Source organism: Capricornis sumatraensis, chromosome X, assembly GCF_032405125.1.
Source record: "Capricornis sumatraensis isolate serow.1 chromosome X, serow.2, whole genome shotgun sequence".
NCBI classification, from domain to species: Eukaryota; Metazoa; Chordata; class Mammalia; order Artiodactyla; family Bovidae; genus Capricornis; species Capricornis sumatraensis.
In genome coordinates this window covers 103,218,156-103,243,450 of record NC_091092.1, presented here as the reverse complement: position 1 = coordinate 103,243,450, position 25,295 = coordinate 103,218,156, and the positions used below count along the sequence as shown (strand labels likewise).

General features: G+C 39.6%; 1 protein-coding gene across 1 annotated transcript in view; it reads right to left on the bottom strand.

Moving 5' to 3' along the window:
• Window positions 1-25,295, bottom strand: part of MED14 (mediator complex subunit 14) — a 59,866-nt gene that overhangs the window by 5,652 nt on the left and 28,919 nt on the right. The window contains exons 14-26 of the mRNA XM_068962199.1: window positions 23,597-23,791; window positions 23,064-23,198; window positions 20,243-20,319; window positions 16,506-16,666; window positions 16,244-16,390; window positions 15,480-15,571; window positions 14,587-14,739; window positions 14,100-14,369; window positions 10,709-10,849; window positions 9,056-9,167; window positions 6,162-6,293; window positions 3,203-3,385; window positions 2,084-2,319 (exon numbers count right to left, since the gene is read on the bottom strand). Coding sequence (XP_068818300.1) covers window positions 2,084-2,319; window positions 3,203-3,385; window positions 6,162-6,293; window positions 9,056-9,167; window positions 10,709-10,849; window positions 14,100-14,369; window positions 14,587-14,739; window positions 15,480-15,571; window positions 16,244-16,390; window positions 16,506-16,666; window positions 20,243-20,319; window positions 23,064-23,198; window positions 23,597-23,791 — 2,034 coding nt within the window. The remainder of the gene's footprint in view (window positions 1-2,083; window positions 2,320-3,202; window positions 3,386-6,161; window positions 6,294-9,055; window positions 9,168-10,708; window positions 10,850-14,099; window positions 14,370-14,586; window positions 14,740-15,479; window positions 15,572-16,243; window positions 16,391-16,505; window positions 16,667-20,242; window positions 20,320-23,063; window positions 23,199-23,596; window positions 23,792-25,295) is intronic.

Sequence of the window (25,295 nt, the reverse complement as noted above, 5' to 3'; positions counted from 1 at the left end):
AGTCAGATCCACAGGACTGATCGACATTACAAAAATATGGGAGTCAAAACAGCATGTCAGGTGATTCAAAAGGGATGCGATCACCAAGGTCCAGACTGAGAAATTCTAGAGGACAAATGATATGGCTTCTTCAACAAATAGATTATTTAATGAGAAATAGAGATTGAACCTATAATTTAAAAAGGACTTAAAAATGTGTATGGATTCTGACTCAAATGGTTAAAAACTGTGACAACTTGGGAAATACGGACACCAACCAGATGGTTGATTATAAAGAAACCATATTTATGATGAAATGATATCAGGAATTTGCTGTCAAACAATCTGAGAGGCGTTATAGATGAAATAATATTAATGTCAGTTCACTGTTGAAGATGGGTATGAGAACAGACAGGTTCATTGTATAAGAGAATTATGTATTCTCTCTACTTCTGTATATGCTTAAAATTGTCCACAGTAAGTTTAAAAAAAACTGTCCATTAGAAAAAAAAAGAATAAAAAGTTCAATTACAAAATGTTAGATCTGGGTTGGGACGTTATGCTAGCCCAGGATTGGTAAATATAAGTTCTATGGTTTCTGCTGCAACCACTCAATGATGCCATCATAGGTGAAAGCAGCCACAGGTAACAGGCAACTGAATGCGTGTGGCTGTGTTCCAATAAAACTTTACAAAGACAGATGGAGGGCAGGACTTGGCCCCTAAGGCACATAGTTTACTGACCTCTGCTCTATCATAATGTATTGATTATGCACATGAGCAAAATGAGGTTCAAAGGCTTTGTGGCAGAGGTGAGGCTAGATAAGGGGTCTGCTGATTACCATTTTAAATGCTAATTTATTCAACTTATGTTAAAACTTATTTCTTTCAAATTCAAATGTAAAGGTTGCAAAATAGCTTGGTGCCATCTGTGGAGAGGCTATTTTAAGCATTCACCATTCTGACTACCTCATTAACATAACTATTAATAACAATAAGTATTATAAATAATATATAACTGAATACCAAGACATTATGTAAAGAAAGGTTTTATATAAAGTTATCTCAAATTCCCACTACTGCCAGGAATTAGGTAGATACTACTATCTATTATCATCAAAAAAGTGAAAAAATTTGCCCAAGCTTAAACCAGCCAGTAGCATGTCCTGGCTACAAACTGGGGTAGCCTGATTCTAGAACTAGAATATTCCAGTTATAGTTCAACTCTGAACTGTATAGATTATATATATATAATTATTATTAGATATTATTCATATTAATATTTATAGTATTTTTATATAGTATATATTTATAATATAATAATAATGATATTATTATATAATTATAAATAAAATATATAATATTATATATACAACTCTGAACTATATATATTATAGATTCTAGAATAGTTCAACTCTGAACTATTTCCTAATGGTTATCACCACAGGATAGAAGTCTTTCTACAGGAGTTTGAAATCCATTCAATTGCTCATGTATTTATGAAGCAGCTTTCAGGGCTTTTTCCTGGTAGCTCAGCGGTAAAGAAGCAGCTTGTCAATGCAGAAGACACAGGTTCAATCCCTGATGCAGGAAGATCCCACATGTCGCAGAGCAACTAAGCCCGTATGCCACAACTATTGAGCCTGTGCTCTAGAGCCTGGGAACCACAACTACTGAAGCCCACATGGGCTAGAGCCCATGCTCCACACACAGAAAAACAGCTTTCATCCTTTTGTGATCATAAATAACTTCAGGATCACAGATTCAGAGTCAGCCTGCCTGCAGAAGCATTCCAGAAGGCAAGTAATTACTCATGTGCTATTCTCTGCCAAATCAGATCCTGGGTACACTTGTCTCATGGTATAGTGGAGATGTCTCTCCAGATTCATGTTAGCCACAGTACAGTTAATGATAGAATCAGCAACTTGTTAATATAAGAAGGTAAAGAAAACAGTGGATCCACTTTCAATGCCAGGGTGGGGAGAAAGCGTAATTCTAACGAGCTGGTTAAAGGAGGTGAGGGAACAGTTCAGACCCTATTCTGGGAGGCATCTGAGCATTGACTCGACAATCACCACTCAGGAATTCACCAGGTACCCACATACCGTTTCCTGCTGAATAATTCTTTGAAGGTGGCGTCTCATGATGACTGATCCAAGGAATCTCTCAAGCGGAGAACAAAGGTAACTGCCTGCCAGGCCGGGCACGAGGCCTGGCGTTGGAGAGGGCAGCAGCAAAATGTTCAAGGCACTGTGAGTGAGGATGGTAGGGATGGAGGCTGCCCAGGAGCGCTGAGGTAGTTTACGAGGTGGAGGCATGTTTGTTGGCATCGTTTGGGAACCTTTTGGGAAGGGAAACATCATTTTTTTTTTTAAACAAACGCATACTACCTCACTGTTCCCTGTTTTGCTTTGTTTTTATATAGCAGTTTGTACTGTTTCTGTTACTCCTTGTGGTGTAACAATCACGTATAAGCTTCTTACAGTTAACTTTCCTCCCTGCAGCCAGGTCCCTTGCAGTGTGACTTTATGGCAACTGCTTCAAGGAGTGATGTCTACTTCTTTACTTGTATTCTGGGCTCACCCTGTCAGTTGCTGTGGCCTACAGAAGGCACTGGAAGTGACACAGTGCCAGCTGTCGGCCTAAGCTTTTACTCACTCTCTTGGAACCCTCTCCAGCCCAGGCGACCAAGCCCATATTAAGTATGAGACCACACGAAGCAGAGAGAAGCCAGGCCCCCGCCAACCCAGGAGCTGACCACAGATGCACAAGTGAGCCCAGCAGAGCCTGGAAGCTCATCCAGCTGGGCTCAGCCCAAACTGCCAACCTGCAGAACAGCAAGCTGACATATAATTGTTGCTTTAAGCCACAAAAAGTCATGCGGCAAAAGCTAATTAAGATATCTGTACAATTCTTCTGTAGTAATCTGCATAACTATGCCAGTTACCTTGAGGTTATCTTTCAAGGTCCAGTACTGCAGCTAAGTTAGCAGTCATAACAGAGATACAAGACTCTCCTCCAAATCTGGAGAAAACACTCCCCTTCTTCTGCCTAACTTTGCAAATTAACTATCGTTACAACCAGCTTACTAAATGGATAAGTTTAAGTTGTTAAGTATCCTTATTAAGTCATGACTTTCAAATGTGAGGATGGGATAGGATGATTAAAATACGTCATTTGTTGGTTATCCTAAAAGCTCACATAAAAATGTTGATGACACTCACTTGTTCCAGCTCGAGGGGAATGAGAAGCATCTGGAACTGGAGAATGTAGTGATGGGTTGGCTGGTGACATCCCAGGCATGCGTGTTGCTGGTGAGGGGCCAGACACTTGAGGAGACCCTGGCCAGTTCCCTGCTCGGCCACTTGGTGACACCATAGTGTATGGAGAACTAGGGTCCAGGGTTCCTGCAAACAAGTAAACAAATGGTTTTCAAAACCTGTATTTTAATACCTGAGAAGTATTTGACAATATTCACGTGCTTATACCCTATGTAGTGATAATTTTATTCTTTCTTTCAGAAAGATATTTCACTAAAGCCTGATGGACATGGCACATTTGATCTCTACTTGGTGTAGTTTTTGTATTTTTTAATGTGATAGAAAAATTAGGAACATTGAGAAAGGATAAAATTTACCTTTACATAAGGTTCAAGATGTATAATACATAACAGTCTCCTTTAGACTATATAGGAAATACTATGGTTGAAAAGATAAAGAAAAAAAAAAAACACCTCAAAGCTCCATTAAGGGCAGAAATCTTTTATTTTTAAACTAACCCTGACAAATTATGTTTTCAATCTATTCAGAGAAGGCTGAAGAGAGGGAATTTTCCATTTTCTTTATTTAGTAAAAGACATAGTAGCAAAGAAATGAACCAAGAATCAAGCTTTGAAAGCAGTGACTTCCTGAACAATATAAAATTAAAATTTCATCCTGCAGATACTTTTAACATAATTACACCCTTTTGTAACCATCATGAGAAATGCTGGGCTGGAAGAAGCACAAGCTGGAATCAAGATTGTCAGGAGAAATATCAATAACCTCAGATATGCAGATGACACCACCCTATGGCAGAAAGTAAAGAGGAACTAAAAAGCCTCTTGACGAAAGTGAAAGAGGAGAGTGGAAAAAGTTGGCTTAAAGCTCAATATTCAGAAAACGAAGATCATGGCATCTGGTCCCATCACTTCATGGGAAATAGATGGGGAAACAGCGTCAGACTTTATTTTTGGGGGCTCCAAAATCACTGCAGATGGTGACTGCAGCCATGAAATTAAAAGACGCTTACTCCTTGGAAGGAAAGTTATGACCAACCTAGATAGCATATTAAAAAGCAGAGACATTACTTTGCCAACAAGGGTTCGTCTAGTCAAGGCTACGGTTTTCCAGTAGTCATGTATGGATGTGAGAGTTGGACTGTGAAGAAAGCTGAGCACCGAAGAATTGATGCTTTTGAACTGTGGTTCAAAAGAGAAGACTCTTGAGGGTCCCTTGGACTGCAAGGAGATCCAACCAGTCCATTCTAAAGGAGATCAGTCCTGGGTGTTCTTCGGAAGCAATGATGCTAAAGCTGATACTCCCAATACTTTGGCCACCTCACGTGAAGAGTTGACTCACTGGAAAAGACCCTGACGCTGGGAGGGATTGGGAACAGAAGGGGACGACAGAGGATGAGATGGCTGGATGGCATCACTGACTCGATGGACGTGAGTTTGGGTAAACTCCGGGAGTTGGTGATGGACAGGGAGGCCTGGCATGCTGCAATTCATGGGGTCGCGAAGAGTCGAAGACGACTGAGCGACTGAACTGAACCGCACTTGTAACCAAATGACAAAATGAGAAAATACTACCATATATCAGAGAGTAAATGTTCCTTAATCTTACAAATTGGTAAGAAAAAGCACAAGAATATAGGCAAAAGATATAACCTAGCAGGTGTAAAATAAGAGACATGAAAAGACTAATGAACATAAGAACTTCACTAATAATCAAAAAAAACACACATTGAACAGTAAGATGCCATTTTTTACTTATCAAAGTTACTGAGACGTCTTTAAAAATCACAATACCCTGTGCTGCCAATGATGCAGGAAAACAGACACTCTTGTACGATACTAGGGGAAATTGGCACAGCCTTTCAGGTGAGCAATCTGCAATGTTTCAAAAGCTTTAGAATTTCTCAAACCCTGTGAGACAGCAATTCCACTTCTAGGAACTTACCTAAGAAAGTAATCCTGTGAGCAGAGAAGATACCACTTTCAGTTGTGAAAAAATAGAAACATTCTAAACATATATTAGGAGAGCAGTTAAATCATGGTATGCCCAGACTAGGGGATACTATGAAGCCATTAGTATGATGATATAGAGTTTTTACTAACAGAAATGCTCCTGCAAAAATATTCATAGTAAAGAGTAGAATCACAGGTGCTACCCAGCTGTACAACCTGAGGAAGCTCTTTATGTTCAAAACTGGCACGGAATTCATGATACAGTTAAGTGACGGAAGTAAGGCACTGAACATGGTGTACAGTATGCTGCCATGTACATAAAAGAGAGGGAGAGACCACTCCACATAAAACATCTTGCCAAGAATTCATGAGAAATTAATAATGCCTTTGGGAAGAGGAACTAGGTGGTTTTGGTCAAAGGGAAGGGAAACACCTCACTGGCTACCTCTTCTTTATCTGAACAAATTCAAAATAGAAATTTTGAGTTAAAAAATTCAAGTCTCAAAGCAATACATATGATGGGGTCCCAATTTTTTTTGACGGGGTGGTGTTTGAGCAGAGAGACAAGAAGATGGGTAGAGAGCAAGCTACAGCAACAGAGATTCAGGCAAGCAGCAGGTACATGACAGGTCACGTGATGGGGGAAAGAGTTCAAAGCAGACAGACTAACTGGTAGATCTCTTGGTGGTGTTATTAGCAAAACCCTAGTGTTTTCATTTTTGGGGGGGCTGAGCCACGCAGCATGTGGGATCTTAGTTTTGAACCTGCACCCCCTGCAGTGGAAGTGCAGAGTCCTAACCATTGGACTGCAGGGGAATTGCCAGGAAAAATATTTTCTTTTGCTATTCCCCCAATATGTAAGTGCTAATTTTGCAAAAAGAAAACTTTTATTTCACAAAAACTACTTTCACATCAAACTCTTATGCTCTAACGATTTCTATGTATGGACTCACCATGTGGACTAGCAAAACTGGCCCCTGGTCCTATTGAGATTCCATGCGAGGATGGGGGAGGAGTTGGAACAAATGATGCTGGTGATGGGGCTCTCAAAGCCCCACTCGGGGAGCTGGCAGCATGCAGATTTCCTAATAAAGGAAAATAATTATAGATGATCTTGCAGGACACATATTATGTCCTGACCAAGGACCCCGAGTTAAGACTATCTACAGACTAAAGAAACGAGTAATAAAGCTCCCAGAAGTAGCACAAAGAAAAACTGGAACAATTTCACCACTAAAAGAGAGATCAATTCCATGGGGCCCCAATTCTAGCTCTTACACTGACTAATTTTTTTTAAAAAAATATATGCAGTGTAGCAGTGCACTTTTTTATTCACTCATTCAACAAGAAGGCATGAACATCAATGTCATGCCAAGCACTGTTGTAGGTACTGGGGATGCAGCAGTTAACAAGAAAGAAAAATTCTTGCCCTCATGGGAGCTTATATTCCAGCACAATGAGAAAGACAAATACATGTCAGGTTATGCTAAGTGCTATGGAGAAAAACAGGGCAACATAAGGGGGATCTATTGTGTGGTGGTAGAGGTAAGTGCTGCTTTTTATATAGAGCAACTTCTTCAAGAAGGGGCTATGTGGGCTGAGACCTAAGTGAAGGATGAGGCATGAGGATATCCAGGGAATCACACACTGAAGGCAAACAGAGGAGCTAGTGCAAAGGCCCCAACAGTAGCAGCAGTTAAAAATAACAGGGGGAGGCTAGCGTGGCTGGAACAGCGTGAGCAAGGTGGGGAAAGGGAAATGGAAGACAATTAGGCCAGAGAGGTGGGAGGAGGGTCCCAGATTTCACAGGGACTTGTAGGCCGCTTTAAGGACTTAGGGTTTACCCTGAAAGAGATGGGAAGCCACTGCAGAGTTTGGAGCAGAGGAGTCATGACCTAACTTCTGTACCCCAAGGATCATTCTAGCTGCTACTGAAAAACAAGACTATAGGGCAGGGGGCAGGGAAACCAGTCAGAGGCAACTGCAATTACCTAGGTAAAGATGGTTAGTGACTCGGGAAAGGGTGAGGCCGAGACATTGAAAAGTGGTTAGGTTCTAGATAAAGTCTGAAGACAGAGCTGACAATATTTGGTAACTGACTGACTGTGGATGTGAGAGAAAGGAGTCCAAGACGACTCCTACAGCTTTGGCCCAAGTAACAGGAAGGAAGAAGCTGCCACTTGCTGAAATGGGGTGTCTATGGGAGCAGTAGTGGGAATAGCTGGAGGGTGTTAGGAATTTAGTTTCAGCTGTACTGAGTTTCAGATGTTGGTTAAACATCTATCGATACATGGAAATGCTGAACAGATAGCTAGAAAATAATAGGATTCGAGTTTAGCAGAGCGGCCTAGATGGAGATATTAAAAACTGGGAGACATGAGCTTAAGGATGGTGTTTAGCCACAGGACAAACTTTAATTTAGAATTATGAAGGGCAGGGGCTATGACTACCAAAACTATGAATGCAACATTAAAATACTTGCTACATTACCATAATTATCCTCATACCAGCAGTTAGTTTTCAAATTCTCCACTATTATGTAAGAGAACTTCATATTTTTTATGTTATGTAATACCTAATGCAGTATTAGTTCAATACAGTATGAATTCAATATTAACATATTTACATTCAAGAAATATGTTAACTGACTTGGTTAATCTTTAAGTATTATATTTACATCTAGCTGTGTAACCTGGACAAGTGACTTAACTTCTCCATGCCTCATTTTTCCTCTGTTAAATGGGAAATAATAGGACCTATCCTACGGGTTTGCTGTGGAGACTAAAGGGGTAAAGTACTTAGAACAGGGCCTGGTGCACAGGAAGCACTATAGAACTGTCTGCTACCATAATTATTTCAAAATAATCATCTCTCCTTCTATGCGAAACCAGTCTCAACTCACATCCTAGAAACCCCCTCCCCTCGGGTGCTGGGTCCCCGCTTCCCATTCTCTCCCTTGCTCCCCAGCTGCTCCTCCCTAGGCCCCCACACTGTCTACTGTTGGAACTTCACAGGGGCTGAGTCCCCCACCAGCTCAGCCTTTGGGAACCTTCAGTGACACAATGATCCAAGTCTTCATCGGGGGTGCCACCAATTCTGATGAGCAGGGAAGAGCTCATCTACCCCCAAATCTCATACCAGTCCTCCTTGCTAACTTGAGCTAGCAGGGTAAGCTTGAGGAGCAGGGCTGTTATTGGGCTCACTGCTGAATCCCCAGCACCCAGCAGCATTAGACACACAGCAAGTGCTTAAAACATACTGTTTTAACATTTCAGTTAAAAGTCTAAATCTGGCATTCTCCAGCAATTTTTACAGTGCACTTCATGAGGCTGCTCACAGAGCCATTTTGTTTGTACAAGCAGGTTGTGCCCTGCTTGACTCTGAGGGCGGGGCACCGTTCACATGCACCGGGGCTCTGTCAGCTCCTTCTGTAAGGGAGCTTTTCTGTAAGCAGTCATCGCAGCAGGAAAGCAGTCCCAGACACTACATACATGGGTGTGGTTGTGTTCCCATGAAACTATTTACAAAAGCAGGTGGTGGGTAGGACATGGCCCACAGGCCTGAGTGTGTCAACCTCTGACATAGATCACGCTGTGATTCCTGGAGTGGCACCATGAGTCTGGTTCCGGGTGACAACTCTACCACTTAATTCAAACCTTTTAAAAGTGCTCCTGAATCACAAACACAGATTTCACAACCCTGCAATAATGAATGAAGAGCAAATATCTGGCCATAGACTAGCAAAGCAGTTCTCTCTGAAGTCTCAGGCTATATGTGTAGGATTTCTCACTGTATGTGTGTCTATTTGGGATCTGAAAGTTGCACATGACAAGAGTTAGTATCTTACCTGGAGACTGTGTATGCATCATAGAGGGAGACTGGTTGACTGTGCTGTGGTAAGATGTAGGGGGTGAAGTAAGAGGATAAGCACCTGATGATCCTGGCTGCTTTGGAAATGGCTGAAAAGAAGAAAATTCCTTGTTGGTAAAATGGCCAACCATGTTGCATATGTGGGCGTGGCTTTCCCCAATCAAGAGCTACAGTGTTAACTAACATTTACATGTCACTGGTTATCAAATAGGAAAGGTGAGGTGTGAAAATGCCCCAAATTCACACCAGTATTGCAAATTTTAAAAAGCTCCCTTTCAAACTGTTTTAAAATAGCAGCGTCCCCATTCCGGACTTTGCAGTACCACTACTTTATCCCTCAAGATCTTTTTTTGCTCATTTTATCTACCAAATCACTGATTTATCAGTACTATTTATCTACCATTTCACTGATTCTAAGATCAACTCCCCCCACATTTTAACATCTCTGAAATTATGGTATGTCTTCCAATTCGTGGCATACTGCAGTCGAACTGGCAGCGCTATTTCAGGCAGGACATAAAAACAGTGCACCTTACATTGGTGGCATTTTAGTGTCAGTGAAATATGATAGTTCAACCTGGTCCCTACTCACCTTCACCTTCATCTCCAGTAACAACAATCCTAGGACAACTCTTCCTAGTGTATTTTTTTAACTAGAGTATGAGTCACATACAACAAAGCACACAAATGCGTAGTCTGATGAGGGTTTATAAATGTAACTGCCACATAAGTCAAGATACTGAAGGACATTACCAGAACCCCAGAGGCCTCCCTCCTTCCAAATCTCTTATCGCCTCCCAAAAGGTAAGCAGTACTCTGACTTCCATCACTCAAGCTTGGTTTTGCATTTCATCTAAATACTGAATGTACTCATTAGTGTCTGGCTTCTTTTGTTCAACACTGTCAGTGAAAACCGTTGTTTTGCTGCATGGAGCAACAGCATTTTTCTTTTCTGTGAAGTATTTCTACGTATTCCAGTTTACTCACTCATTCTTCTGTTGTCGGTTATTTGGGTTGTTTGTAATTTTTTGCATAAATAATGTTGCTATGAACATTCTTGTATTCTCCGGCTGCATTTCTGTTGTGCATATACCCAAAGTAAAACTGTTAAATCACAGGCATGCATAATGTTCAGCTTTAGCACTCTGAATACTGCTAAACACCACTGCAAGGTAGCTGTACCATTTTATACACCTTCCAGTAGTGAGTGAGTGTTTCAGGGGTCCTGATACAAAATGTTGGCAAGGATTACTGATTTTTTTCCTTAAAGCCATTTTTGTGGGTATGGGGTATTAACTCACCATGGTTTTAATGTATAATTCTGTGGTGCCAGATGACAATGTTCACCTTTTCTGTGCTTACTGGCCATTTGGGCGTCATCTTTTATGACCTCATGGGTGATCACCCGACATTATTTTAAGTGCATGAGTCTACAGTTAGTGCTGTCTCTGGTACTATTTCCTTCCCTTCACTGGAAGCCTCCCCCTGTCTCCCTTTGTCATTATTTTTCATATGGCGATCTTGGGTCCACCAAGGACCTCCTCGCCTTTTAACACAGAAGAGCAGACGCCTGTAGAACCTGTTAAGTAACAGAAATGTGATGCCATGTGCAGTATCAGTTAGACATCACCTGTTGCTGCGGTGGTGGTTGGAGTTGTGAGATTAAAGAATCCATCATATCTCCTCCAATGGGAGAAGGGGGATTATCGTCCTCATTTACAGACCTTCTTCGAGCATCCTGATTGCTGTCAACAAACATATTCAGGAATGTCTATGGATATAAACAGGTAAAATTTAGATTATTTTACCTAACTTTAGTAAGATATTCTTAATCATTTAGCATGTGTCAATAGAAACAAACATATCATGTCCATCTCTGAAATACAAGTTTGACACATGGCCACCATCATTAGGCCAACCTAGAAGAGACAGTCATTGTTTTGAAGGAAAGAGGGAAAATTGAGGAAAATGGTTAAACACAACAATAAAAAAATCTAAGTGCTGTTATGTGAACAAAAGTTAAAGAAAGAAGTACATCCTGGTCAAAATATTTTATTAATTTCTGAATCAGAAATGTGGAAAAGAATAAAAAGTTGCATGGTAGGCATGTAAACAACTTCAATGACTTGGAAAATTTCCTGTTTGGTGAGAGTTCTCACTTTTTAAGCCAGCAAATATGAAAGAGGAAAACTGAATAAAGAAACGAAGCCATCTTTTTCCTTTTTATTTTATGTAACAATTTTGAACTATCAAGAATGGGATAAGCGTGTGTTTTATAGAGTATGTCATCAAAAATTAGGTGAGGCTACCAGAATTTGTGTCTCAATCACAGATTCTTTTTAATACCCTCTATCTGCCCAATCTTCAAAAATATAGATTATAAACTTATCAGAATTACTGAAAAGCTTTTAAAGGTACATAAGTCTGACTTCTAAGTAAAGGTAATAGATTATTCACAATACTGATTTCATCTTCTCTCAACAACCCCCTGAAACTCCTAAAAAATTTTTTTAAGCAAAAGTCACAAAGACAAAAAGAATGGGATAAGAGAGAAATAGCAATAAATTCTAGGAGGCTGCAGAGCAGATGGCTGAATGGTAACTGAACTATCCAATGTGAGGAAGTCGTTTCCTAAGCAAGCAGTGGGGAAAGCCAAGAAGCAAAGCTATTTCCACCCAGATCTCCAAGATACACAGGAACTGACAGCATCAGACACCTCTGGAAATGAGAATGAAAGAGACTAAAAGCAGAAGGACTGGGTGATCATCTCTTTCCGAGACAGTGAAACCCTCCAGAGCCTCTGTCCTCCCAGTGAATGAAGCGGACCTCTACCACTTGGCAGAAGGTCTCTGATTCGGGGGGACTCTAGGATCAATTGAGAGCTGGGGTACCATATTAAAAACGAAGATTAAAGTTTCCATATTGAATGGTGAGAATCCCAGTTTCCTTCTCTTATTTGCCAAAAATTGGGAGCCAGTGCACAACAGCTATGCAGAGTTTTGATATTCTTCTCCTGGTCCTCACACTGGCCCAACAAAGAGATCTAAAGCTACTGACACTGGGAGCTACACCCAATGAAATGGCCCAAGCAGATCGTCCCGCAGTGAAGATCACAGTCAAGTGTCACCTTCAACAGAGGACAATGTAGCCATATAGAACAGATGTCATAAAATGAACTTTGACAAACAAAAAGAGCTGTCGAATTTTTTCTTAAAAAGATGGCAAAAAAAGTTCTTGATGGAAATGAAAAAATAAAAGGATTGGAGGGAAAATGAGGAAATCTCCTAGAAACAAAGAGATAAAAAAACAGAAAATATAAGAAAATCAGAGGATATGTCCAGGATCCCCGACATCAGAATAGTGGGGGTACCAAAAAGAGCTCACAGAGAACACAAAGAAAAAGACTTGAGGAATGGCATAAGGAAGTTCCCTAGAACAAAAGGATGTAAGTTTCCAGACTGAAGGAGTCCACTTGTTCACGTAAGGTTGAAGAAGTGGAATGGATTAAACGTCTCAATGGTCACAATAGAAGCTAGGGGACAGTGGAGCAATGCTTTCAAAATTCTTACAGAAAATGACTGCAATCTAGAATTCTACATCAAGCCCCTCCCTCAACTAGATGAGGTTAACTAAAGCCACTTGCCAACACACAAGGTCTCAAATTAACCTTCCGTGTATCTTCTCCAGGGAGCAACATAGAGTATCCCACCAAAACAATGAAGTAAACCAAGAAAAAAAAGTGGGGTTCAAGTTACAGGGCAAGCAACACAAGAGAAATGAAGGACTCTCCCGCTTCACCACCGTTTTTGCAGATCCCTAAATCAAAATTAGGCAAAAGGTCTGGAGCGTTTAGAGGTCAGAGACTGTGGAAGAGATGGCTTCAAGATGAAACTGATAAGGTATCTGATTTTTGAACAGACTGAGGGGAGAGTTACATACATGGGAGAGACTTTAAGGCTGTTAGTGGTAAATACAGAGAGAGCTAATAATTGTAATTAACTATGAATTTTTTAAAAAATTAATAATTCCCAGGAAAATAAAATGTTGAGCAAGAAAGAAAAAGTAATCATAGTAAACTTGGTAGAATAGTGTTATAATATTCATAATAATGTGAACACTGAAAAATTGTCTAATTGAAACTGCTACCCTAACCATATTGCAAGGCTGGAGGAAAAGAAGGCAAATGTGTACTGAGAGTAGCCTGGAAAGTGGAAGGGGTATACAAGAAAGAGCTAAAAAAAGAATTAAATCCTCATCTTCCATTAGAGTCAGATAATGCCCTTAACTAAGAAGTCAACAGGGGACAACAGAGGATGAGATGGCTGGATGACATCACTGACTCGGTGGACATGAGTTTGAGTAAAGTCTGGGAGTTGGTGATGGACAGGGAGGCCTGGCGTGCTGCGATTCATGGGGTTGTGAAGAGTCTGACATGACTGAGTGACTGAACTGAAGAAGTCAACAAAGAGCAATGAAAGAATGCTATTTAGAGGTAAAGGTATGAACTGTACAGAGTAGGAGAACAGCAAGAGTGGGATTAATTTTCAATATAAACTATTAGACTCTAAACTATAAGAACACACAATTGAGCTATCATACCAATATCTCCAGGGATTGTGGCCTAGGACTCTACATTAAAAAAAAAAAATTTCACAGTTGAACTGATGCTCAAAGCTTCTCAATATTCACTGATAAAGGCTACTTTTAAAGTTCCCGGAAACTCCAAATAGCGAACAGGACTCTCTTGAGTACCTTCCACCTTACTCATTACATTGTAAGGAAATAAAAGGACATTTTATCATTTCATATACATAGGCACAGAACTTCTAGCTCCTTCAGAATAAAGCTACAGAGATGATGAATTACTACTAGAAGTAGTTACTACTACAGGGAGTAGTAACATGGCTACTCATTAAATTTAAACAGGAAATTGATGCTTTCCCTCATTATTTCCCTCTCAAAGGAATTGTTTTAGGGATCCCATTTATATTTAGTAATTCTGCAACATTAAAGTCCATTACCTTGAGTCCTGGTGCAGGATAAAAACCTTCAACTAACTTGCTATTATCGAAAAGACTATAGGCCCCATCCCGTATTGCCACAACACCTCGACTTCGGCAGTATATATCAATGCAATACATGTTCCTGAAGGCCAGTCGGATGTGGGTGGACGACTGTGGTAGGATGGAGAAGCACTGGTAGGCAGTGTTGGTCCTCTGGGTCAAGCCCAACATCGGCACAGTGGGCAGTTTGTTGATGGCATTCAACGGTGCCTGAGTATCAAACAGTACCTACAAGGAACAAACACGGTGAGAGCAGCCAGTTTCTGTACAGATGCTAAAACCTCAGAATCTTCAAGGTAAAAATCATCACAAATGAGACAATCTCCTTCTGGCACATTCGGTAAAAACTTTCATCATTAAAGATGAATTAAGTCCACATGATTTTTTGAGGAGTTTTATATCACACACAGAGTCTTATTTTTAAACAGAAAATAAAGTTAATTACCTGTAATAACTGAACCACATTTGGTGTTTTGTTGAACATTTCTTGAAGCTGATGGAGAATGGTATTGTGACAGTTACTGCATCCTGAGTTTGGACCCACAGTTCCCAAAGAAATGTGAAATTTCTGATGAATGGAATTCCACTGGATACTAATCTAAATCAAAAAGATTATGTTTCAGAAACCAAGAAAGGAAGATACAAGGAGAAGAAAAAATAATCTTTAAACACTAAGGCAAAATGCCAAAGATCTAAATAAGGTCTTTTTGGGAAGCAACTTGTTAAGATTAGACTCTGTAAATTCTGGATGTGCTGTCACTATGGATCAGTACATTCACTGAGCGTGTGTGTTAGCCCACTTCTACTAAATTTCTGATATTACTTTATGTGGAAGAGTTCAGAAAGAAACTAGATAGCTGAAATTTGTATACTAAATTTCTAGGACTTTACATATGGGGTGGGGGAAAAATAAGAACTACAGATTATGGGGAATACCTTCAAGATTAATATAGGATCAAATAATGTTAACAATCATGTGACTAAAAGCGTAGACATACCGTACTGTTCAAGACCATTTGTACATAATCTTCATTATAGTAATCACGCTGCTAAGTAGATTTGAAATCAGTGAAGAAAGAAACACAAATACCAAAAGTACATTACGTTGCCAAAACTCTTTATGAATACACACTCTGAAGAGGGTATAATTTTTGTTTTCAATTTTTAAGAGTTAACCATTACAAAATACTATAACAAAGTATTTAAAAATATCATTTTATCCCTAATTTTTACTTGTAGCCTCAATTATTTCAAGAAAGTTTTCATAACTATTGAGTTCTTGATTTTTTAAAAAGACTTACAAAAGGAACTTTAGTTTTAAGTAATTCATAAACTTACTGAACTTCCCTTGGTGGTTCCGTAACACAAGATAAGTTTTCGGTAATTATAAACACGAACTTCTGAGAAAATGTTTAGATGAGTGGGTATGTCTAAACAGAAAGAAAACAAAAAGGAATTTAAGATTATACATGCAAAACTTTAAAATATATATGTGAAAAAGACGAGATCTTGGTAATATTATACGCCTAGATAGAAAGGTCTCTCTCTTTTTTTTAAACTAGGTTATAAAGAAAGAGAAATAAAACAAAAAAAGATCAACAGCATAAATAGTTAGTAGGCTCAAATTTCCATTTAGACAGACAGGGGCAGGGCGGAGCAGTGGGCGAGATGTACTGAAGCACAGTGGTTCAGGGGTTCCAATTCCAGCCCTGTCTTTTACTAGCTATGTGAACTTCAGCAAGTTTCTTAAGTCTCTGATTTGTTGTCTTCATTTCTGACACGAGGAATGGTAAATTACTTCCCTCATAGGGTTACTGTGAGGAATGAATGAGTTAATGCAAGCAAAGTTGTTATTACATTTATGGCACCTAATAAATTCTCAATAAGCACTACTATAATCTTGTATACCTTTGTGTAAATATTTCTGAATATATACAAATTGTAACAGTAGCTGTCTCCTGGGGAAGGAAACTAAGTCAGAGGTAAAACAGAAAACTTTTGCCTCAGGATTTTTTTTTTAACAATGTACATGTTTTACTTCCTCCAAAGGCATTGGCACAGGGAGGGATACCTGCCCTCCCCCACAAGATGATCACTTGTACCTGGTAGAGAACGTGCAAATTCCAACACACACTCATATAATCGTGCAATGCTATTCCAATCATTAAGGAACATTTCAACCACTTTTCTACCACCAACAGGTTCAGACAACAGGTTTTCATATGTCAGATAAACATGCCGGGATGGTCCTACAAGATTAAGAGAGAAGATTAATAGGAATCAATACTAAAAAAAAAAAAAAAAAAAAACCCAAAAAAACAGAAATAGAAACATGCAAAGACAAAAGTGTGTGAAGCATCTCACCTTGTTCCCTGGTAGAAGTGCCATTAAGTGGGCAATTTGCAAACACTAGCTCTGCCACCCACGTGCGGTTATTTCTGCCTTGTAATCGGAAAGTGCAGTCAAGGAGAGAGCGGTCCAGAGCCTTTTGGGTTTCCTCATTTACACCCTTACAGGGAGGAATTCTGGTGATGAAAGATAGCATATGAAGTGTACTCCACATCACAGAAAGACAAAAGCACAATTTACACAATGACAGGCAGGGTATCACAGTAGAGCTTCGGTTCAAACTCTACTACGAGGTACCTTCTGCAAGAGGAGGAAGCAATTCATAGCAATTCACAACAATTAATAGCATTTAACCCACTTTCATTCCTATCAACGTGGATTAGGACTCTCATTTTAATGGTGATGTTTGCCTTTGTCGTTAATCTGGTTATTAGAAAGACCACAATTTCTCAGAAAATCAAATATGCTGGCTTTCTACGAAATCTACCTAGAATATCATCAAGGAAAAGTTAAGGAGAACAAAATATTTTAAGACCAGACTTTGAAGGCAGCATGATCTAGTGAAAAGGACAAGGCTCTGGAATCAGGCACCTGCATCCTAATTCTGGCTCAGCCACATTCACCCTCTCTGAATTTGTTTTGCAAGTATAAAATGAACATACATAATTACCTTCTGGGTCACTGATTTTAAAACATGATGAAACATATATATAAAGTGCTTACAGTGGTTGGTTCAGCAGGTATTCAGATATGTTAGTTTCTCCTTGCAGTAAAACCAAGTCTTAATCACTAACCACCATGACAAAATTTCAGGTTCATTATCTCCCCCGCCTAATTATTTCATTATTTCCCCTCCTCCACTGTAGAGGTAACTCATTGTGATGGAGCTATTCATGTATAAATTCATTTACCATACATACTGTCTCTTATATATACCACATATACAAGAGGAAGGTATTAGCTTTGGTGTTTTAAAATACCCATCTATCTCTTCTCCTCTTGCAGCTTTATGAACTATTTTATTTGTCATAAAACATTATGAGGTAATATATTTTAGCAGTTTTTTCAGTACTGGATGAAATAATGAGATAATATTTAATTACACACTATCCTTTAACTCATAGGAAAGAAAGAGGAGTTAATCAGATTTGATATAATTTCTCCCACCCCTTCTCAGTCAATAATAACCAAGAATATCTCCAAACATTGCTAAATGTTCCCTGGCAGGGAAAACTGTTCTGAGGTTGAGAACCACTGACCTAGAATAAACAATTTAAGAGAGCAAAAAGGGTGGAAAGTTTGCTCAAGAGCTCATAACCAGGCACTGCAAGCATGCTGCTCTCAAGACTTGTGTCATCTGTGTGGTGTGATCAAGGCTCTTTTGAATCTGCACAAGGCAACAGCTCCATGAACCAGAGCAGCCTAAGGTGTTTACCATGATATTTTCAGAAATACAGCAAGAAGACCTGCTCAACAGATTTTCATGGAGATAAGTTGAAGAACAGACTATATCTTTAGCAAAGAGGAGAAAAATGTGCTCAGTTTTAAAGCTTTGAAGTATCTACTCATATTTCCACTTAATATGAAAATACCTAGGACTAAAAGCTTAAAAGTTTCTGAAGATTAAATGTATTAAAGCAATTACTTAATAATTAGATCTAGACCAGATTTTAATAAAATCATATTTAGACATTATTTTTTTCCTTCTTCACATCTATGAAGAAAATACCCCCAATAATGGACATCATGTGCCAGACAAACAGATCTCTTTATCTGTTCCTATATATTTTCCTAAGTTTTAAATAAAGAAAACAATAGCCAGGATATAGTAAAAACTTTCTTAAAAATTACTGTGAAATGAAAATTAAAAAATATGAAGTGCTTTCTTTCTAGGTAAGGACTATAATGAATTCTCTTGAGCACAAGAAGAAAGGGGACTGAAATTTCTTTCGTAAAAATGCTGAGAGCAGGACATTTTAAGATTGCTGTAAAACATGAAAAAATAAGAGAACACAAATGTTATCATCTATTAATCTGCAATTGTCAAGAAGAGTAAAAAGAAACACCCCATATTTTAGGCAGCAGTAATATAAAACCAAAGGCAAATAAACTAAAAGTATTACATTTCCTTTTGATTTCTATTGTAAAACCAGCTCGCTCTCTAGAAATCATTTTGTGGACATGGCACTATGGTAGCCATGCAGGGCAGCTTTTCTAGTTCAACTCTTTATCTAAAGTAAGCACCACGACACGTGGGTGGAGTGCATGCTATCTGCTAGACCTTCCCATCTTCCACAGGACAAACTGATTTGCAAGCAACAAATTGGTTACAAATTGATTCCTGCTGGCTCAAACTGCAGAGCCGTCATGTCTTGGTAGACAGAGAAATTCAATAAATAAAAATTGCTTCTGTGGTGTATATTATTAAGCAACATCTAAGAAACAATACAAATGCAAAAAAGAAAACTGCTTTCTGCACCAAAAAGGCTGATCTCTTAAAAATGACATTTGAGCTTTGCAAGCCCATCCTGGTCAACTCATAAATCACACATGCTGCCTTAGTTTTCCCTCTAAGCATCCACTGGCCCCTAGTCCTCTACCCATTTAGAACCAAGCCCTCTGCACATCTCCTACCATGTACTTTTCCCCAGTGATCTAAGTTACTATCCCAGTTTAATTACTTCCACCTTGGTAGTGACTCATCTATTTCCCCTGCCCAGACCTGTCACCTGAGTTTGAGACACATCCTTGCCTGCCCAAAGAGATGTCTAGACACCTCAAACTTAGCAAAACCTCTTCAAACTCACATCTTCATTCCCTTGTCTCAATAAACACCACCACCGTCCATCATCTGCCCAAGATAAAACTAAGAGTCATCTCTGCCACCTTCTATTCTCTCTCTCTCTCTTTCAGTATCACTTATAAAGACTTCATCCCCTAAGTCTTTATGGAACTTGCCCTGGTCCAAGCTACCAACAACTCTGGTATGAACCATTTCAGCAACTGGTTTTTCTACTTCAGTGTTGTTCCTCTCCCATTTATTCTCCATGTTGCTATCAGAGCGAGCTTTCAAAAACAGAAAAAAAAAACACCTATCTAATGATGTCAGTTTCTGCTTAAAACCATCTGATGGCTCTTTACTGCCATTCGGATAAAGTGAATTCCTTAAGGACATTTACACCAAGGCCCTACAGGATCTGACCCTTCCTGTGTACATCTGCAGGCTCATCTCCCCTAATTCCTGCCATGCCCTACTTCTTTCAGTTCCAGGATGCCGAGCTTTCTCTCCCCTCTAAGCCTTCATTTTAGCAGTTACTCCTTCTGGTTGGGACACCCACTCCCACTGTAGCTCCCTTTCCTCTGGCTAATTCTCACCTTTCCTTCAGTCCAGGTACAGCTGGTACTTCCGTGGGGACACCCTTCCTGATTTTCAAACTAGCCCAGATCCCCCTGCTATGTGAACCCACAGCATCCTGAAGGGCTCTATCAGAATTCAAGCCTGACACATATACTCAGAAGACATCTGCTGAATGAATGAAAGAAAGCCAGGGGAAGGACATCCTAAAATACCAACAGGTGCTGGATGCCCACTTCGCAGGTAAAAGAGAATCCTCTCCTAGACTGTGTAATTCCATACAGAAACCTGTGACTTCCGCAGATTCTGAACTCTGCTTTATGCTGACTCGCAGGAGTAGCACTGGCGGTATGGCTGCAGTGTGTGGCACCACATCAGACGCATGACAGGGACTTACTTCAGTAAGCGAATTGCGTGGCTGAAGCCATCACCTTCCATTTGCACTCCTTGATGTGGAATCTCCAGATTGGACAACTGGAAAGAGAAAGGTACAGTTATATGAGACCACTTTTCTAAGTACTATTGTCTCTCTTCTCATGCCATCTGTTCTAGAGTCGTGAGCATTGTCCCCCCTCATCTGATTTCCTGGGGAACTAAATAAGACTGGTTTCCTTGCATGATGCAATTAACGTCTATCTGAAAACAAAGTATGAGTCATAGCCACATCTCATTTTTAATCACAAACATTATTTTTCAGTTTATAACTTTTCTGGAATACATTTTTTTAAATAACTATTTCCTCTGTGAAACTCGAAAAGAAAAGATTTTCAGTTGATGCATTTACCCAGAGACCCTGTCAGTGGAACTACAGGTTATTTGGGTATGCTGGGAAGTCATTCTAGTCACCTAGCAGAGGAACACACTTGCCTTCAAGCAGATATTCCCAGGTCTTCTCTGACAGACTATATATTTATATCCACCTTATCCCAGAAAGGATTTAAGGCAGCCTTAAGCATATCACTGAGCCCTGCTCTTTGGGCCTGGGAAGAGCAGAGGTGTAGAAAAACAGCTGCTGACCATGAACTAGGGCCCCAGATTCAAAAGACAGCAAAGTGTGGGAGAGCTCAAAAACACTGCCTCTGTTCTATGGATCACAAATATTAACATTCCTGCTAAGATCAGATTTAGTTATTCACATCTCAGTGTAAATTACCTTAAGCAGAAAATGTGCTTGCTTTTGCCTTTATCATCTTTTTCAATGAGAGAAGAGAAAGTTTTTAAGAGCTTAATTGAGTTCAATAGAGTACTACAGAATGTTGAATAGCCTACATGTGCAATAGGTACAGGAACACAGAGAAGGAGAAAAGAGGCCAATACGCTTACAGGTGTCTATGTGGGCACTACAAAGACACAAGCTTTTGCAACTTCTGGCCTGTGGGTAATGAGGATGAGAGCAGACAATGACTGAGGCATTCCCCCTGGGTATCATGTAGCCTCCCATTCCACTGCAAGGGAGTAACTGAATGACATTCATGTAATCCATCCACGGGTTGTGCTTGGTCAGTCATGTCCAACTCTTTGCGACCCCATGGACTGTAGCCTGCCAGACTCCTCTTTCCATGGATTCTCCAGGCAAGAATACTGGAGAGGGTTGCCATGCCCTCCTCTAGGGGATCTTCCGAACCCACGGATTGAACCCAGGTCTCCCTCATTGCAGGCAGATTCTTTATTGTCTGAGGCATCAGGGAAGCCCAATCAATCCATGTAGCATGATGAAAAACCCCAACAACAGAGTCAAATAGTTGGAAGCACAGACACTGTAGGAGCTTTGGACAGTTTCCAGACAAGAGGACACTCATCAGGCTCACAGTTGTAGCAGCTGGGACATCGAGGACATGAGTTTCTACTTTAGTCACCTATTTCTGGGCTTGGATTTTCTGGGCTACTGCTGCTCCTCACAATTTCACACCTTATTTTCTGCCTTTAGATCCTGAAGCCCTATAAAGCAGCAACTGGCATACCATAGCTCATGGGCCAAATCTAGCCACTGCCTGTTTTGGTAAATAAAGTTTTATTGGAACACAGCCACACTCATTTGTTTAAATATCAACTATGGCTGGTTCACACTACAACAGCAGAACTGAAGAGCTAAAAAAGAGATGGACTGATGCTGAAGCTCCAATACTTCGGCCACCTGATGCGAAGAGCTGACTCAGTCAAAAAGAGCCTGATGCTGGGAAAGATTGAAAGCAAAAGGAGAAGGGGATGACAGAGGACAAGATGGTTGGATGGCATCACCGTCTCAATGGACATGAGTTTGAGCAAACTCTAGGAGATGGCAAAGGACAGGGAAGACTGGCGTGCTGCAGTCCATGGGGTCGCAAAGAGTTGGACAAAACTTAGTGACTCAACAACAACAATAAATGACCCACAAGGCCTAAAATATTTACCATCTGCCCCTTGATAGAAAAAGTCTGCTGATTCCTGCTCTAAAGCATCAGTGTTTTCAACAAGTCTTCCCAAGACTATTATCAGCCTAACAAACAATCCACTTCCACATTTCTAGGTCTTTCCTTCATCACCAATAATTTACAGAAGGGAGGAGTCTTACAAAAAGTAAAACTTTAAACTAGAGGGAAATAATTAAGATTTTCATGTATTACTTTTTAATTGTTGCCAATCCTTGGCCAAAGCCCTTTTTGGAAATACAAAAATGCAGGTTCTGTTACCTCCCTTTCCTTTCATGCTTGGGGATCGTGCTGAATATCATACAATTGTGTACTCTTGAAAGACACTAACTGGGGCTAAGTCTATTGCTTCTTCCATGGGAAAAAAGTAAAAACTTAGTTTAATACTCTTTCTGACCTGCTTCTCACAAAGGTACCCAGTTTTATTAGTAAGCAATATGTAGAGCTTCACCAACTGAAAAATAAGCAACCCCTTTAACTATTAACCATCTCTTTAAAAAAGGTAAATAATGCTCCTTCGAGGTATACAAGTAAGGTTCTCAAAAGTTGTCTTTATTTTTTTTTTAAACTGGGAAGAATTTACTTCCCATTTCCACAAAGAACAGAAGGCCTACAATTTGGAATCAGAGATAAATAATTTAATAATTTCATGGTATACATGTATACCATAAGATGTTGTAATTTCAACCCCACCCCTCCCCAAATAAATAAGATCACAACCATCTGGTTCTCCTAATGGAATTCATGTAGCTTTAGCAAGGCATTTAAAACATTACTCTTTGGGTACCCAAAATTGTTCCAAAAAATTACCTCCAACCGAAGTCCTACAAATGGCATGTTTGTATCACACATAGCGACAAAGTGAGCTAGAACTTTATTGAAGGCACGCATTTCTCCTGATCGTTTGGTTTTCTTGGATTCTACCGGACATACATCATCAGACAACTAGAATTTAAGTGAAGAACACAAGTGGGTTAAAAAAAGAAAAAGTATGTGATGCAATCAGTTAAGCACTTGGACTACTATAACAAAAGTCAAAGTTAACCAAAACAAACCTTAATTCATTCAACAAATGTTTACTGAGCAAATACTGACCTAAACACTGGAAATTTAGTAGTAAATATTATGTACTTAACAAGTTGCCTTGTGGGAAAGAGTGTACAATTAATTATTAATTAAAGGAGAAGCATTTTCAAGAATGTGTAAACATTTGTTACCTAAACCTTATTGTTGACCAGCCTCTTAAAAACCATACTTAATTCTTTCCCATTTAAAAATAGTTAAAAGAGTACAGCAAAGTTAATAGACACAAATCCTGGGCTCATTTCTGTTTGTGAGCGTACCTTGCGCTTGGTACTGGTTCTAGGCTGTTTCCCATTTTTTGTACGATAAACTGATTCCTGGAGGTTTTCCTTAAACTGCTGCAGCAAGAGGGCCATGAGAGGGCTGTCTTCACGATCCACTGCATTCACAGACAAGAAGTAGTACTTGTACGACAGTTGTGTGGGTTTGTTGGGAACTTCCAACATCTCTACAACCTAAAAAGGTCCAAATCAGAAATGAGACTCAGAAACATAACTAACTGTTAAGTGTTGAGTATTTTCCTCCTTGTATCAAGTAGGGCTCAGAATTAAGGACAAATCAGTCATGATCTCAAAAAAAGCACTGCAATTAAATATGTAATTTTTCTAAAAAACAGATCAGACTAAAGAACAATGATGAAAATAAAATGACAACTGTATCTCATACTTGGAAGGATATAAAAATAAACCCTGATTTTTCAACTGAAATATACAGTCGCTATGAGGATGAAGATAACAAGAACATGAACAATAGTTAATATTGATGGAGTTTATCATGCGCCACGTACTCTCCTAGTGAGTGAGGTAAGTGAAAGTTGCTCAGCTGTTTGAAAGTTGCTCTGACTCTTTGAGACCCCATGGTCTATTCAGTTCATGAAATTCAGTTCATCAAATTCTTCAGACCAGAATACTGGGGTGGGTAGCCGTTCCCTTCTCCAGGGTATCTTCCCAATCCAGGAATCAAACCCAGGTCTCTCGCATTGGAGGCAGATTCTTTACCAGCTAAGCCACCAGGGAAGCCCTATACTCTCCTAAGTACTTGACAGATGTTAACACATTTAATCCCAGTAACTCAATGAAGTAGGGATTCTTATCTTCACTTTTCTGATAAAGTTAGGCACAAAAAGCTTAGATTAATTGTCAAAGGTCTCAGAGCTAAGAAGTGACAGACTCACACTTTGATCCTAGAAGTCTGGATCCAGAGACCTTGCTCTCACTATAGAGGCTTACTATTGTCAAGGTCTACCTAAAATTTAAGAAGAGTCCCCTAAATACTTGAGTGAAAGAAACAAATGCCACTGGACAGGGCTCTTGACCAACACACACTTATCTGTCTCTGTTCCTGTCTCTCTCCTCTCTCTACCCTACACCTCCCCACATAGTCTCTTCAGGAAATTGTTTGGCCAACACCTAAGAATCAACACTGAGGAAATGAATTAAAAGTAAAATGGAACTTCACCTAAGATATATGGACAGCAAATCAGCAGATGAAAAGATATTCAATATCATCAGCCATCAAGGCAGCATAAATTAAGACTACAATAAGATACCACTACACATCTATCAGAATGGCTAACTTTAAAAAAAAAATCGCAATAACAAGTACTGGCAAGAATGCAGAGCAACTACAAATTCTCACGTATTGCTGGCAGGAATGCAAATGGTCTGGCCACTTTGGAAAACAGTTTAGCAGTTTCTTATAAAGCCAAACATACACTTAGTGTGTGACCCAACATTCCCACTTTTACTTATCCAAAAGAAATCACCAAAAAAATCTATATGCAAATACTTATAGCAGCTTTATTCACAACTGCCCAAAACTAGAAACAATGCAGATGGCCTTCGACGAGAGGCTAAACTGTGATACATTCATACCACGGAACACTACTTAGCAATAAAAAGAATGAACTACTGTAAATACAACAATATGGATGAAAATCAAAGGCATTATGCCAAGTGA